Source organism: Opisthorchis viverrini (genome assembly GCF_000715545.1).
Source record: "Opisthorchis viverrini unplaced genomic scaffold opera_v5_25, whole genome shotgun sequence".
Classification (NCBI taxonomy): Eukaryota; Metazoa; Platyhelminthes; class Trematoda; order Opisthorchiida; family Opisthorchiidae; genus Opisthorchis; species Opisthorchis viverrini.
This window is the reverse complement of record NW_008751681.1, coordinates 781,552-796,930: the sequence shown is the minus strand read 5'-3', so window position 1 is coordinate 796,930 and position 15,379 is coordinate 781,552. Positions and strand designations below refer to the sequence as shown.

At 44.6% G+C, this 15,379-nt stretch overlaps 1 protein-coding gene across 1 annotated transcript in view; it reads right to left on the bottom strand.

Annotated features, from left to right (window-relative positions):
• The window catches only part of T265_02137 (hypothetical protein), a gene marked incomplete at both ends in the record, with an annotated part of 82,919 nt that overhangs the window by 12,958 nt on the left and 54,582 nt on the right, over positions 1–15,379 (bottom strand). Inside the window, 2 exons of the mRNA XM_009166311.1 lie at positions 2,995–3,152; positions 4,316–4,563. Of these exons, the coding sequence (XP_009164575.1) occupies positions 2,995–3,152; positions 4,316–4,563 (406 nt within the window). The remainder of the gene's footprint in view (positions 1–2,994; positions 3,153–4,315; positions 4,564–15,379) is intronic.

Below are 15,379 nucleotides of genomic sequence, written 5' to 3'. Positions count from 1 at the left end.
GCGTTCGTTCCATCAGAACGGAAAAAGGCGATTTTGTAAGGTGGTGGCAATCAAGAATGGACGAAAACCGACCAAGAGCTTTGACGCGGCCCGGAATTCTGTGTTACAAAAACCCAAAACCCCAAGGCAAAAAGCTTCGAGGATCATCTGGGAGCAATATAGCGGACCAGATAAATTAGCATCGGACGCTTAGTTCGTGCTTGTACCATATCGTATCCCTTCATCCAAGATTGAGTCAGTAAGGTTCACCACGTTGTCATTCATTGCTCAACACAAAGTCCTAACGTACCCATCTTGTCACGCGTAGAAGTAAGGTACTGGATGAACAAAGGAATAAAGATTGCAAACCAATCTAGTTGCATTATAAAGGATACTTTCTAAAAATCGATGAAAAGCAGCGCATTGTCCAGTGTTGCGAGTTGGGGCTCACAGAGAAGATGTGTCCGTAAAAGCTCATTTAGTCTATGATCATCCTTGAAATATGTGAAATGGTAACTTATCGTGTTATACACGTCAAATTGATGCAGACAAGAAATCCAGAGGAGTTTTGAGTGGACAGTCCTATATATTCATTGATTTATTGCTAGATTTCTGACGGACTGCAACAATTAGTCAGCGGTGAGAGTACCGACACAATGTGATTGAGTACATGCGTTATCGCTGAGAAGCTCAGTTTGATTTTTCAGACCATACAACTCGTAACAACCGTAGTTTGATAGCTGGGATAGTCTAGCATGAGGTGATGAATTTCGACATTAGTTCGTATCCACACTTTTCTGTTGTCTTTCGTGGACTAATACCATTTAGCAACAGGGCAAGCGGCAGTTGGACTTATGCAATTAATATGATTTCCAGATGACTTGCAAATCCATTCATAGCACTAACTGGCTGGAATTTCACGTTCTCATAGATTTGAGCTCAAAACACACTGGATGGGGTGGATTAGATGTTGTGATATCTCAGACACAACTCGAAGCTGAGCCGCTACGACACCTGGATAAATAAACGTGAACTTGGAAACCCTCTGAGAATTCTACCAGCGTTGTTTGTTTGTGATTAACACGATCAAAACAGTCATTCACTCTCAAACTCTCAATAATCAGTGAATCATCCATCGTTTTGTCAAACCGCCCCCATGAGATCGAATTTCTTTCTGAGAGAAATCCGCTGTCCGGTTAGAGTTGATCACCTTTCCAACTGAGTGATAGGGAAGTGGGAAAAGTAGGCAGAAAACCCGAAGGAAATCTCTGAACACGCGAGGAAGCAAGAGAACTAAAGATTTGTGGAATTCTCGTCAACTAAAACGGAATACAAGCAGTCAGACAAACACTGGTAGAGAGCAAAAATACTGGTGTCACTGCGACCATTTATAATCTGATTGCACGCATGGTTGAGTTGAACATGATCCCCGGTGGGGGGGAGTGTTAGTTAGCGCAGGTCTAATTCCCGGACAAGTGGACGGATGAATACGTGATGCTAGTGCCTGAAAAGTTGAAAAACCTCAGACGGTTGAGAGTCGCATTCTGTCGTTAGAGAACACATTGTAACAGAGAGTTGGAAGCCCTCTTGTTTTTTCGTTGTTGGCACATCAAACGCTGAGAATCTCTGTTATCTAAAGAAACAGTAAGCACACCTCATTCTCTCATTTTGATTGGATTTAGTTGTTGAATTTTGGATACCAGCTACAGGAAGACGTAAAAAGTACGCTTATTGGTGACAGACAAAGGAGGGATCAGGGTTCAGACAATAATAATAGTTGTGGAAATAAAAATAATGTTAATAGTCTTGAATTGACATTCAGTCACACATCCTGCGGACAAAAAGACAGACTGCTATTATTGTTGTTATCATTACCATTATCTTCAGTATGTCATAAGGGCATTCCCTAGGCCGAGTCACAGTGGATACTGGTTGACGTCGCAGATAGGGACTATGTATAAATGGCCATACCTTTGTCTAGTGGCACAAGGATTTCTGGCTGCAAGAGACGCCCTTCTTCAGATTAGTCTGAGCTCGAGCAGTTTAAGGTGCGGCTTTTAAAGAGTTGTTAAAATTAGCTCCTACATAAATTTCGCCTAGAGGGGCGAGATGACCCAAGTGGTTAGAGGGCGAATTTACTGACCGGAAAGTCCGTGACTCGGACCCAACCTCTGCCTCTCGACTCGTCCTGTCTAGGCTTGACCAATCTGGCAGTATCCCAGCCCTCGTGCGGCCTTCGGGTGGCATGGCAGTTAGGCACCGAAAGAGTGTTGCAGCTGAAATTTCGCCTATCTGTTGGAACGCTTTACTTTGCACAAGCGTGAATCGTGGTGACGTTTTGAGGTTAGCAATCGGTATTCGAGATGTATTCTACGAGCACGATGCTTATACAGAATCAAGCCTATTTCGCCCTCTGAATTGTACACTTCTCATTGCAGAGTTGGACAAGCGGAGGTCAGTGGCAGAAGTAGAGTAGAAGAAAGTCATGTCTCTAAAGAAAGAGGTGCTGAAAATGTAGGGTGTTGGGTAAAATTACTGAGACTTGCAGCGCGAAAAACGACAGTAAGCGCATCGTTCCGGTAGCCATTTGACTGACCAGTTAACTTTGAAAGCCAACGCTAAAGCCCCGAACTCAGCCTTTCTCCATGCACACACATACACCAACCTGCGCCAGATTGTCTGCTGTGACGCTGCTCTCACGCCTTTGCTGCAGTAACTTGGGGTTTCGGATAAACTCTGGTGTGGACCCATGCAGGAAGTGCAAACCAACAGGTCATTAGCACACTGGTACTTTTCCACGGGCTCAAAAGGGAAAGTTAGCCAGAATTACTACTTGAAATTCTATGCGAAACAGCTTGGTCACACAGTACATTTAGAGGATGTCCACGGATGAATTGCGACAACAATGAAAACCCGGTAGTTTTAAGCTAGTTGCACAGATCACATCCAAGGCAACTTTCGCTTGCCAATTCCAACATACAGTCATACAAAAACAAAACCATTGGGACAACTAACCCAAGCGTTTGAAAATCAACGTCAGCTCTTCCTCTACGGTGGAACCGGGGAACAGAGGCCAACCAGTGGCCATTTCGTAGAAAATACATCCGACACCCCACATATCAATGTGGGTCGAGTATTCTGTGGATCCGAGTAGTATGTCCGGGGGTCTATACCTGCAAAAAACAAAAAAAACCCGGATAAAACAGCCATGGATTGGAATATGGCGAGTTAACAGTGATCGAAATGTGAATGGAAGTCAGATGCAGGGGTACCTCGAAAGATACTACCGCAGCGGAGTGTGTCTCGTTTCGCCTGAGAAGGGGCTTGCTGACCGTTAGTGATTTATGGTATTGTTGTGAGAGTAGGCCATCTTTCGAGGGTCATCCTAGAGAAGAGGACCGTACCTTAGAAACGGCTCCTCTTATTGTGATTCTACCTCGAGGACAGTGAACAGGAAGAACTTGTGATAGTTCGTCTATAGTGATGCCTGCAAATGGAGCTACTCACCGTACACCCGGGATCCGATAGAGTCCACCTGAGGCTTCTCAATCAGTGAGTAATGCCACATCGTAACGAGAGAATAGGTGATTTTTCCGTGTTTTTTTGGTGAGAGCTATCATGCGAACGCATGATCTTGTTGTTATTGTTATGACAATCCTTGGTAATCTGTACAATGATCCCTCTGTAAAAGATACAGGCTTTCATAATAAATCGTTTCAGACTCATCACCGAGCGCTCCCCACTGAGGGTCATTGTGTTCAGCGATTATTTTTGGAAATGGTCAGTGATAACCGTTTGCATCTTTGTGTGTTGTGTCTAACTACGAGCTGGTCACTCTGCTGGACAGCCGCTCGTTGCCGAACGCTTAAATGTCCAAACTATTAGACAGGAAGTCGCGGATTGGAGACTCCTTGGAGTTTCGTGAGATGATGTTGCCGAATAAGGATGAACCGGCTGCACAGTGCTCCTTGGCTCTTCATGGACTTGCTTCACCACTAAAAAAAATTCCTTTTTCATTATGGAAAAGTAAACTGCACATCGCATCTGAACGAAAAGATGTTCGATTAGTGACCACCACAAATGGGAAACAAACATTAGGGAAGTAGGCTAGTCTTCTAAGTTTGCCAAGCAAGCAGTGACTGTGCCGAGAGGATTTTTAAGTTGGTTCCAAGATTGACAGATCCCAACTCCAAAAATTATACCAGGTTTCTCAAATGACGGGAGCGTACGAATGTAACAAGACTAAATGTGGGAATAAGGATGAGTGGGTGTGGAAAAAGTAAATCGGAACACTTATTGTTTACGCGTCGGTGGACCAGAAAACGGGTAGGCTTACCATAAAGTGACTACTTCGTTTGAATACGTTTTTATTGGGATCGACTTGGCACGAGCCAGGCCGAAGTCTGCTAGTTTGAGATCTCCACGATCGGTGATGAGTAGATTCTGCGGCTTCAAATCTCGATGCAGGATTCGCCGTTTGTGACAAAAGTCTAGTCCACGTAGAAGTTGGTACAGGAACAATTGTACATTATCTGGATGCATAATTCCATGACAATCGTGAAGGTACTGCTTTAGATCTCGTTCCTAGAGGTGGAGGGAAGGTGTGAAAAGCACAGGAATGAAGTACAAGAAGGTAGCAAACTGAGCATTATACAGAGCGTAAAATAATTAGAAGCGATCACAAATACATCCTCCGTGGCCTTCTCCCTGGTCGAGGGGAACTGCCTGAAGAAATCAATACTCAGATTAGGCCCCAGACTATTTTGCGGCATTTCCGTTTAAAGTTCCGTTCCAAAGGGACAAAAAGTCATGCAGCATGCTTGGCCAGGCGTCTGTATTTGGATCGCAAGTTCAGCAGAGTTTTTCTGGGTAATGAGAACCAATCGGGAACTTTGCGGCATTTCCGTTTAAAGTTCCGTTCCAAAGGGACGAAAAGTCATGCAGTATGCTTGACCAGCCGTCTGTAGTTGGATCGCAAGTTCAGCAGAGTTTTTTTTGGGTAATGAGAACCAATCGGGAATCCCTTAGGTCATATGAAGCAAAGAGATTAGGCAGCAACAATCCAAGCAACGGCTGCACTTAGTCTACTGTTCTCTCTGATCTCATTCACGATTAGCTACAAACTGTGGTCCCCGGGGCGGATAGAGCCTGCACGAATCCTTTATGAACGCCAAAAAAATACCGTGAGCTTTCGATGCCACGGTACAAGGTTGGTTGATACCCAGCTGAATCGATGGATAAACGAACCTCGACTGCTTGCATCGGAGAGCAAATTGTTTTGTATCTTGTAGTAAAGTACAGTATAAACTACCCAAATTTCAAAGTGATAAGTAGAGCGTTCAAAGTGATACTGAATTCTCCCCCCCCCAAATGAGTTTTTATTCGATCCTTTCCGGTTTGGCTTCCGTTGGTTCCTTTTCACGAAAGATTAGTTCTCAGGAGAGACCAAGAACACCAAGAACGGTTATCACGTGATCGATTGTTCGAAGAAGGAAGTATCAATAGTGTTCTTCGCCAAATGTCTCTGAGCTTATGGCATCGTGCTAATTCTGTAAGTTTATTTCATCTGGTGCTGTTTTCAGCTGAGCGTAAATGGTTATGCGTGATACTCGCGTCTGAGAGCGATCGATGGGGCGAAGCAACTACAAGCTACAAAAAACAGTGGAACAGCGGTGGCCGTGCGGTGACGAGACGTCTTCCAGAATAAGCAGCAGCGGAAGAACAAAGAATGGTTCTCAAAATATAGCATCACCATGGGGAGTGAAGTTCGGCGGACTACCTGAAAAAGCTACAAAAAACAGTGGAACAGCGGTGGCCGTGCGGTGACGAGACGTCTTCCAGAATAAGCAGCAGCGGAAGAAGCAAAGAATGGAGAGTGAAGTTCGGCGGACTACCTGAAAGGGTTGTAATAGGGTTCAAATCGCAGCTTGAGACATACCGCTACAGCTCAGCGTATGCCAGATGTGGTAGGTACAGTTACTGTTTAATGGGCAATGTAGGTTGTCACTTGGAAATACACCAATTCTTGACCAGTGAATGTCATATGTGGTGCTCGACGCCAAACGCTAACTTCGGTTGGTCGATTGTGTGTTCAGAACACTTCAGAGACTGAAAAGTTTAGTCGAGAACTAGTAGATCACAGTGAGCTGATAGTGGCATTTTTAGTTTGTGTATTGTTATCACACGTCACAAAGGGATTTCCTTTCACTACACCAATACGTGTGAAACTAAGGCAGAATAACATAAGAGGGAGAGTGAGACATCTTTGATTACTCGTTGTTCCAGATTGTTGCATGGCTGTTTGCTTGCGCCTAGTTTTGCCTATATTTCGAGTAAGTAGTATTTCGCACCTATGGATTAGTGATCGGATTAATGTAGCATACGCTGTGTGTGTGTTGGGGCAAAGGCTATCGGTGTTCCGAATTTTCAGCACAATTGTAAATGTTGCAAGTTAGATAGCCAAGTGACTATGATCAAATTACGTTCAGTTCGCCCAATGCAATGCAACCCAAGTTCTACACGCATAATTTATGTGAACCTGATTAAATCGGACTGGTTTAGTATTAATGATGAATTAATTTGTTCCCGAGAGCGAGGTAACGGCTAACAACCTAGAGGAAACCCCAACAAAATACAAGGCTAACTGTGAAGTTAGTAACCAAACTCGTGTTTAACTAATGCCGGTTTGCAGACAGTGCGAAAACTTTATTGACAATTAATGCCATCTCTTGCCGTGCTACTTGCCACCGGCAGAAGTATTAACAGCGCAGTCTGATTACAAGGGTTCATTTAGCAAAATTCGCAGCCTTGCACCTTGATGTCTGTGGCTGAAAAAAACTGAAACAGACCATATTGGAAAAAACGGATGCCGTCGCTTATGGGTCCTTGCTTAAAATTACCCCACGCAATTCCTGCTATCCCATTATTATTGGCGTTTATCACTTAACTTAGCAACCTTAGCTCTTCTCACAACAACCCGCACATAGTCATGCATGAAACAAACTGATCGATGAAACTAACGTGCTTTGAAATGTAATTCAGAAAACGGACACAATCGGCTTATGTACTCTGTCCACCAGAATCACACATGCATGTGACCCTGGCTCGCACAATTCTACAGGGAATCGAAAGGTAACTTCATTCGATCACCTTCCACCACCTTGCCACGCGAGACAAATCGTGTTGGTCTTTTGACCTACAGGCTCCGAAACTTGCTCTCATCGTTCCGGCTAGATAGGCGTCCGAAACCTCGTAGCAGCGTGTACACCAGAGGTGAATGATCAATGTGCATCTTCAGAAGAATAGTGCACATGTTCCAATAATAAGCAATCATCACTGTACCGAATAACCATAATTGTGAGGCCGGGCGTACGAAATGACGAGCGAACAGACTTAGTTTTATCAAGAAGTATCATCGCCATCCATCACCGAAAATGATCGCCTTACATTGCTCGTTGGCAGCGCCACGCAAACATCCGATTTCTCGATTCAACAATCAGCGCTAGGTATGTGAAAAGGTGACACGCGTTCTGTAGCAAGCATGGTTTATTTAACACCCGATATTCACCGGAAACTGTTTTTCTCACCATGTACCATAGTGGGATACACGTCTGCTGTTCCGGTTGCTAAAAAGCCACTGACTTGTTCATTTCTTATTCTATTACTCTCGGTTGCTGTCACTTATCCTTAAATAACAGATAGTGTCATTACAACAAGGACCGATTGAAGAGGCTGGTCCGCTACCATGTTGTTGGTCAGTTGACAAAGACTGTGCAATCATTTTGTTCTGTTAGGATAGATACACGAGGAGAAAGCCCTGCGTTCAAAAGTGGATTGGGCCCAAATAACCGTTTGTCGATCTTCCAACCAGGCATGGATTCCTTCTACTCTTTGTGTGGATTCAGCAGCTGGGTTGGCGAATCGCGAAATTCACATGTCAATTAAGCTGATTTGGTGAGAGTTCAACTGTGCTGGTTAATGGATATTCACTGTGTGAATCCAAACACTAAAACAGTTCGAATTCTAATGATTGGCATCACTGCTTTAGATTTGGGATTCTGTTTTGATCCTGACAGCCATATGCTGGATAGTAAAGAAAAACAAACACTGGAAAAATGGTCAATTAGTGTTGCCCACCTGTTGCTGGCGTTACATGTTGTTTACTCCCTCGCTCATCTACGCTCTCTGCTTCACATAAGAAGAAATGCGTTGAAAAAGAGGAAGTTGAAAATAACAGCGCCGAGAACTGACCACAAACGAGTGGTACTTTGTGTGAAAAATGGAAGAGTTTGGGAAGCGAACTGGGCAGGATAAGTCCGAATGTATTGTTGACCAGTCTACTGAGCTCGCAAACGTTTCGACGCCTGGTGCTCGCAGATGAGGCGTTCGCAATCCAAATTCTAAGCCAGGTGAACAGAACAGCAACCAGTAGCCGCATCCAGGTAACCAATATTTTGACATACTGTCATGTTCAAACAGAATATGTGTGTGCAAACCGGGAATTTGAGTCGGGTAGCGTTCGAGATTAACAGAAGGAATTGATGTTTTGGTGGCAACTGCCATGTATTGAAACGAGCATCTACTCGTTAGTGTACTGTCTTTTTCATATCAAGAGGTACCAGCAGTTTTTAAGATGTCTCATTCAAATAATATGACCCGAACAGAATCTCAATGTTTCTTGGTAGACTCAAGATGTTCTAAGGCATGTGCAACGATCTAATTTTTAAACAAAAAACTAGACTCTCCTTTAGGACATGTTAAATTCCCACCACGTCATTGTCAACCTTTCACCAGGACACTGTAAGATTCCTAACAGGGCATTTCACGAACTTTGTGGTTCCTGTGTTCGCCAACCGACTGCCGAGAAAGACGGTTAAAATCCACTGTTGTGGTCGAAAAAGATAGTTGGTGAAACAAAGGTAACCAAGAAGAAAACACAATTGCAGAAAGAATCCCAGGGAGCCAGCTGGGTTAGAAGAAACAGGGAATGGTTAATGCGAAATAAATGTTGCAATCGTCATCATGTACGTGTGTGTGTGCAACAGCACGGAAACCAGAAATTGATGCCAATATACAGATATGGTAACATCTCCATCCTGTGTATCTGGCACGGTGAGATTAGAAAATCAGCTGGTTCGAATGCTAGATCGTTTACCGTTTGTGCAGCGCTGTATAATGAATCGAACGTTCCAAACGTGTTCGTTGGAATAACAACAGTTCACAGCCACGTAGGTGTTGTTGTTTGTTCAAGAAAAGAACATAAGCAGGCACTCTCAAGATAGTTACTACATGGAAATTTGACTGGGTCGATAACGCAGTCACATGTAGTCAACCGCCGGTCAAATAAGTGGGAATGAAAGGGTCTAGTAGGAGACAGGAAAATGTTCATATCGAACACCCGAACTGCATGCTTAGGAGCGCAGTGTTGGACGGTGTCGGTGGTCAACTGTTTGCAACAGCTCGTCACTAGAGTTAGAGAAATTGGTAATCCTGTTTCAATGACTCAGGGATGACGCTCGCTGGAACTTCGTTCCTCGAGGTGCAGCAGTGTCAGAAAAAACCTAGGGGGACAGATGGGCAGAGAGCAGCAGGCCCCTATACCATGAGTAATCGTATAAGCAGGCGCTCAGGAACAAAGTAGCATCGTATTGTGAAAAGAGAGTGGGGTGTTTCTTCCAGAAAACTGGCATTTCATTAATTATGGAAGCGGCGATGACGCTTTCCTTCTTCGAAAGGATGGATGGCGAGAAACAGACTCTGAAAAACGGACACTGAATGACCAGCGGTTGAATTGCCAGTGCATCAATCAATATGGTCGGAATGCTTTTGAAAATAGAGTCTGATTAGCCTCAACAAGGTCGAAGCCGGTCGAGAGCTGTCTGAAACATTTTAAGTTGTTTCCTTTATGAAAAAGTCTGGTGCTGTTTAAAAATCATCTGTTGTGCACAATAGATTTAGGAGGTGCACGATCGTGCTTTTCTCTCTGCGCCCTCGAACTAGGTCAGCAACCTGCAGCGAAGCAAAGCTATTGAAGCATGGGTTATACTTTTGAATTGGCAACTCAAGGTGGGACATCAGCCTGAGCAACTAGGAAATGAGAACCGTTCATACAACGGGGGGCATAGGCTAGTTCTCTTTATTTACTCTAGTTGTTCTCCCGGACAGAACAACCTCACCCGTTCGCAACTCACTAGAAATCACAAACACGAAAATAAGAACTAGGCATGCGCTACAGTGTTTAAGGTAGCGGCGTTTAATGTCCGCATTCTGTCAGGTCAACAAACTTATTCTCATAGCCTTTCCACATTAAAAATCGACGTGCTGCGTCGCCGAAAAGTAAATACGAGAAACTGCCACAGTAATGCATCTCAAAACAGTTCATGGCAGCTCATGTGTCGGTTGGTATACAAGTGCCACGCGGCTATTCCAATGTCGTGAGTATTGCTCTGAGTATGAGAGCTGAAGATAGTCTACTGGATCGGAATTAAGCGAACAGTTGTGCAGCCCGATTGACGGATCTTCCAAAATTCTAAACGAACGACCCAAAACTGACCATTAACTCTGCATATACCCCAACAAACTGAAGCTGCGGCGCTACCAGCGATGTCTTTTACACAAAACTTTCCAGACTTTTTAGGACATAAAAAGTGCACTAATGTCACGATTCTGGCTGGCGATTCGGACGCGGGAGGAGTCGACAAACATGCTGTATGTTAACACTCCTTTTACTCTTTTCAATCACAGACGCCACACATGCAAGTTAGATAAACGACCAGTGTCTGTTCAACTTTGTTTCTACTCTTTCATGATATAACTTGCGTGTTTTAGGTCCGCAATTGAAGAGAGCAAAAGAAATGTTAACATATCACAGCATATGTTTTCTGTCAGTTCTAATGAGATGTTGCAAGCATTGTGCAGATGCTCCCAGAGCCGACAGTGGTAATGCATTCATACAGCCGTGTGTTGATCATTCACTTGCCGGAAGCAAAAACTCTCGGTACAAACGTGAACACTGTGTGACATAACGCCCTTCCAACCGTAGCCAACCGACCATCTATAAATGGCCATCTTATGTTCAAGACGCTCCTTTCGGAACATGTGAATCACACCATCATCCACTTTGTACCCACGTTGCTACTCGTTTTCAAGAAAGACCGTTCACCAGCTTCACAACGGAGAGTGAAGTCAGGACCGAAATTTGACTTTCGACGAGAAACAAAGCACCCGGTTATCATTACCCCCTGCGTTAATTAAGCGCAGAGAAGGGCTTTTTCTGATAGAACTCACATAGGGTCATCGGAAAGACGAAGGGTACCGGAAGGATGGTAAATATCTATTACCGTTCCCTTCCTTACGAAGTTACGAGGTCGAAATGTGGACATCATCGGTGTACTAGCCTAGACACCACTGATTCTAACTTGCTACCAGTACTTAGAGTGTCAAATTCCTCGAAACCAAGCAGGTTTCCGTCTGGGTCGTGGAGGCACTGGCCATATCGTTAGCTTGCGATAACTTGTCAGACACCATCACAACTACGGAAGGTTTAAAATCAGCGTCTGACGCAGTTAATCGCGTTGCTTTGTGGCAACTTCTCACTTTTAAAGGCTCTTGGAATATTTCCACCAAACTTCTCCAGCTGATATACTCCGAAATTCGCAGACGCGTGATCGGTATTTTGTAGAGTTCGTCGGTCATTGGTCAGGACCACCCTGTCATCTTTCTATTTCGAATTCATGGAGGGAGTAATGATAAAAAAAAGTTCGGTGTCTACTGCTTCAGATGTGGGATTCCTTTCTGGGAAATATTTTGAGGTTCTCAAGTGTGCGGACGATATCACACTACTTATCTCGGATGCAAAACTTATTGAATAATCTAATGTAATGTCGCTATGCAATTTCCCATGAAAGGTGCACTTTCGAAGTGCAAAGCACCACTGCACGGATGTGTGAGCGCACCGTCAAAGCTGACCATGCGTCGAACCCACCAGGGTTCGGAGTGGTATCAGCTTGTCGACAAAAGACCGGGTTTGCAGTGCTGAAGACGAATGGTTTTTGTTTAACTGATGGGTTGATTCAGCTGCACCAACTATCTTGTCTCGATCGTGTGATCAGTATGTCAGGTGATCGATTGCCTCATCGCACCCGGTTCCCTGAATCCGGTTCCGACTGGAAAACATTACAAGGTGAGATGAAGCGTAAAAGCAGCAATGGGTCTTGGCTTCACTGTGTGCGTTGGCTTTTACGTCGGGGTTGTCGAGAGCGACCAACTACATCGATAACTTGAGACACCCACTGATAAGATAATGCCATGCAACTAGTGGCGATGTTGTGTTTACTCCCTTCGTCCTAATCACTGGCCCAGTATTTTTCGTTTTTGTATGTTTCCTGCGCCCACCATTCCCCTTCACCCCCTATTATCAGCTGTAATATACTGTGACACACCACAAATATATACACGGTTGTCACACCGAACTAGACTCAACCCTGACGACTGCACTAAAAGGAAAAAGTTCAAATTCAGATTAGGTCTGAATTGCAGGCTGACTTTATGTCTGAAAAGCTCCATTATATCACATCCTACAAGCGGACGCCTAACGGTACCCCTCAGGAAGGACCATTCATTCGAATTGACAAGGGCTACTCTCTTTTAGGAGTAGTTGGCCACTAAAAGAAGCTTCGGTAGAACAAACAGATACGTTCTTTTTCTTTCCTTCTTTACCATTTATTCTAATGGGAAAAACGAATCACCTCATGCAGTTACTCGAACAGCGGTCATCCAATATAACCGTTGGTAAGGTAAACGCTTCATATTCTATCCGCTGTGGTCGTACACACAGTGCCGTCTCACTTAACTGGACCACAAAAACATGGTGTAGAGCATGTTTTCGAACTTTGTCAACCTCAGCCTGAAATACGAGTCGACAGGTGACCAGGAGGTCACCTGACCTGACTGGTAATCAATACAGCAAACAAGAGATTAGCTTTCACTTTACATATTAATCCATTCGGCACAGGTAAGCTGAAATCCAATCATGGCGTTGGGGAATCCACTCATGGACTCATCACTGTAAAATTCAAATGATCCACTACGTCAGTGTAGTCAGTAAGTACGAACAGAAAAATTGCGAATATGGAATCCTAAGCCAGAAAAGTAAGTCATGTCGTTGGGTGCTGATCAGGTGGCTATTGATCTGTTCGCCGAGCTCGGAAATTGACTTGTCAATGTCTCGTCACCATACGAGGAGACATCATCAGTGTGCAGTTGGGTGGTTGACAGATCAACATCCACCTGATCAACAACCAATAAACTCGCCGGAGCTACCCATATTTCGAAACAAGTCATGTCACATGTCGTTCAGTTCAGTCGAATGGCAAAACGCCATTGGCTACATGGGGAAAGACATACATTTGGTACCGAATGAAGATACCCATTGGCAGCATTCAGCAGACGCCATAAACCAAACGCCACTGTTCTGGCCATCAACATTTCACGTCAGAGTGCACTGACTGTTCCACTACCCTGTTTGGTAGGCCGTCCGCCAGAAGATACCATGATCCATCATGTGGGTATGTTGTTTTGCTTGTCAATTCGATTCCGTAAAGATACGCCTGGTCGGACGGCTCAGCAGGCGAAATCTCGATAAACAACAATAACAACAGTGTGCCGCTACATTCAAGCGTATGTGATTCACAAATCCATTGGTTAGACATGTCGATAATTTTAGACAAGCAAACTACGAACAGTGATGGTCGGTTGTCACGAGATGAAAACCAGACAGGTCATACATACGCGCGCGGTTGGACGGAGGAATACGGAAGTGTGTGACGAAGGCGGCAGGTACGATATGGCAGAAAAATCGCGTGAATCTGAGACAGGGTACTCTGGTAGGATGGCTATCGATGACAAACAGTTCCAGCACGATCGATGATGCCACAAAAAACCATTGGCATGCAAGCACGCGTAATGGTGTTCAGCGTGCAGGAAAAATTGGTTAAAATTTAAAGCTGGACGGAGAACAAAAGGTGTGTGAAAGCTTCAATACGGGCGAAGCTGTGTGAGTTGCAAGGAGAACCAGTAAAGTGAAAGAGACAGCTCATGGGCTAGCTGGGTTTTTGGCAAAACCAACAGATAACTCACGCATGTATGGTGGGCATTTTTTAAAGAAAAAATGGAAGTTAACGGCATACGAACCAGTATAGGACGGCTGCAGTGACCACATGCCAGACTTATCTACCTCAAGCAATCATCCTAAGACAGAGAACAGAGAAGGGGCATATAGCCTTTCATGCAGGCTTGCCTTCAGGGGAAATAAAAAACGCAGCCATAGTTGACAAGATAGGCTGTTGTGAATCTTTCAATGGCTTCGCCTCGAAGGGACTCCAATCTGGGATGTGGTCATTCACCACTACCCGTATCCGATTCAAACTAACCGTTGAATTGAGTGTGAGAACTGAGTAAGTAACAAACAACGTTTCCAAACGGATGTACTCATCCCGGAGCTCCATTTCGGCTGCACACCGAAAACGTGAAACACGATCCTACTTACCGGTGTGAAATCCACGTCGCGATCCTATGCAGCCAGTTCTCTGCATAACAAAGTATCGATAAAGGTCTTAATTTCCGTTTTTAGCATATTCTCTACGAAAAAATTCATACTACTGGAATGCAGTGTTGCACGTTTAGAATGTCGGGTTAGTGTCAACTGATACGTCCTGAAAACCTAGTCGTGTACCTATAATACCCAATTGGTAGTATGGTCGCATGGCACTTGATAATAAGGACAACCACCACTCCGGTTTGGCGAGGAATGCGATAAAACGAGAGTACACGAGAGGTAGTCGTCTGCGAGGAACGACAGTTGCAAATAGAAATGTTCGTCGAGTTACTGTATGTTTGTGCTCGAATATCGTCCATTTAAATGGACCTAACCTGACCAATAGCATAGTTCAGACTACCGTAAACGCACACATCCGCACTGTTGAATCTAACTTGATCTTATGATAATTCCCCCATTCGTCTGCTTACTCCGCCTATGTACTTTTGTTCTCCGGTTGTTTTGCTTATTCGTACCCGCCACTCACCTTGCCGCAGAGGCCGTCCTTTCTGACACTTGTACATTGTGTCTGTGCCTGAATGTGCGCTGCTGACCTACTTATCCAAGTGCGTTCGTGTCTCGTTTGCTGGGCCTGCCTTGACATGTTTTCACATGGGCTCCGCGTGATCGCACGTCCAATGAGAATCACGCGACCGTCGTCGGAAGGAACGACTACAACCCACGCTTCTGAGCCGTCATTCCGCTCGCCGTTGTTTGGTGTGCGGACGTTGACACTGCACTGTGCCGGTCAGTGACAGACTTGTGAACGTGTTGACGCCACGAACGTGAACAATTGAGGTTTGTTGT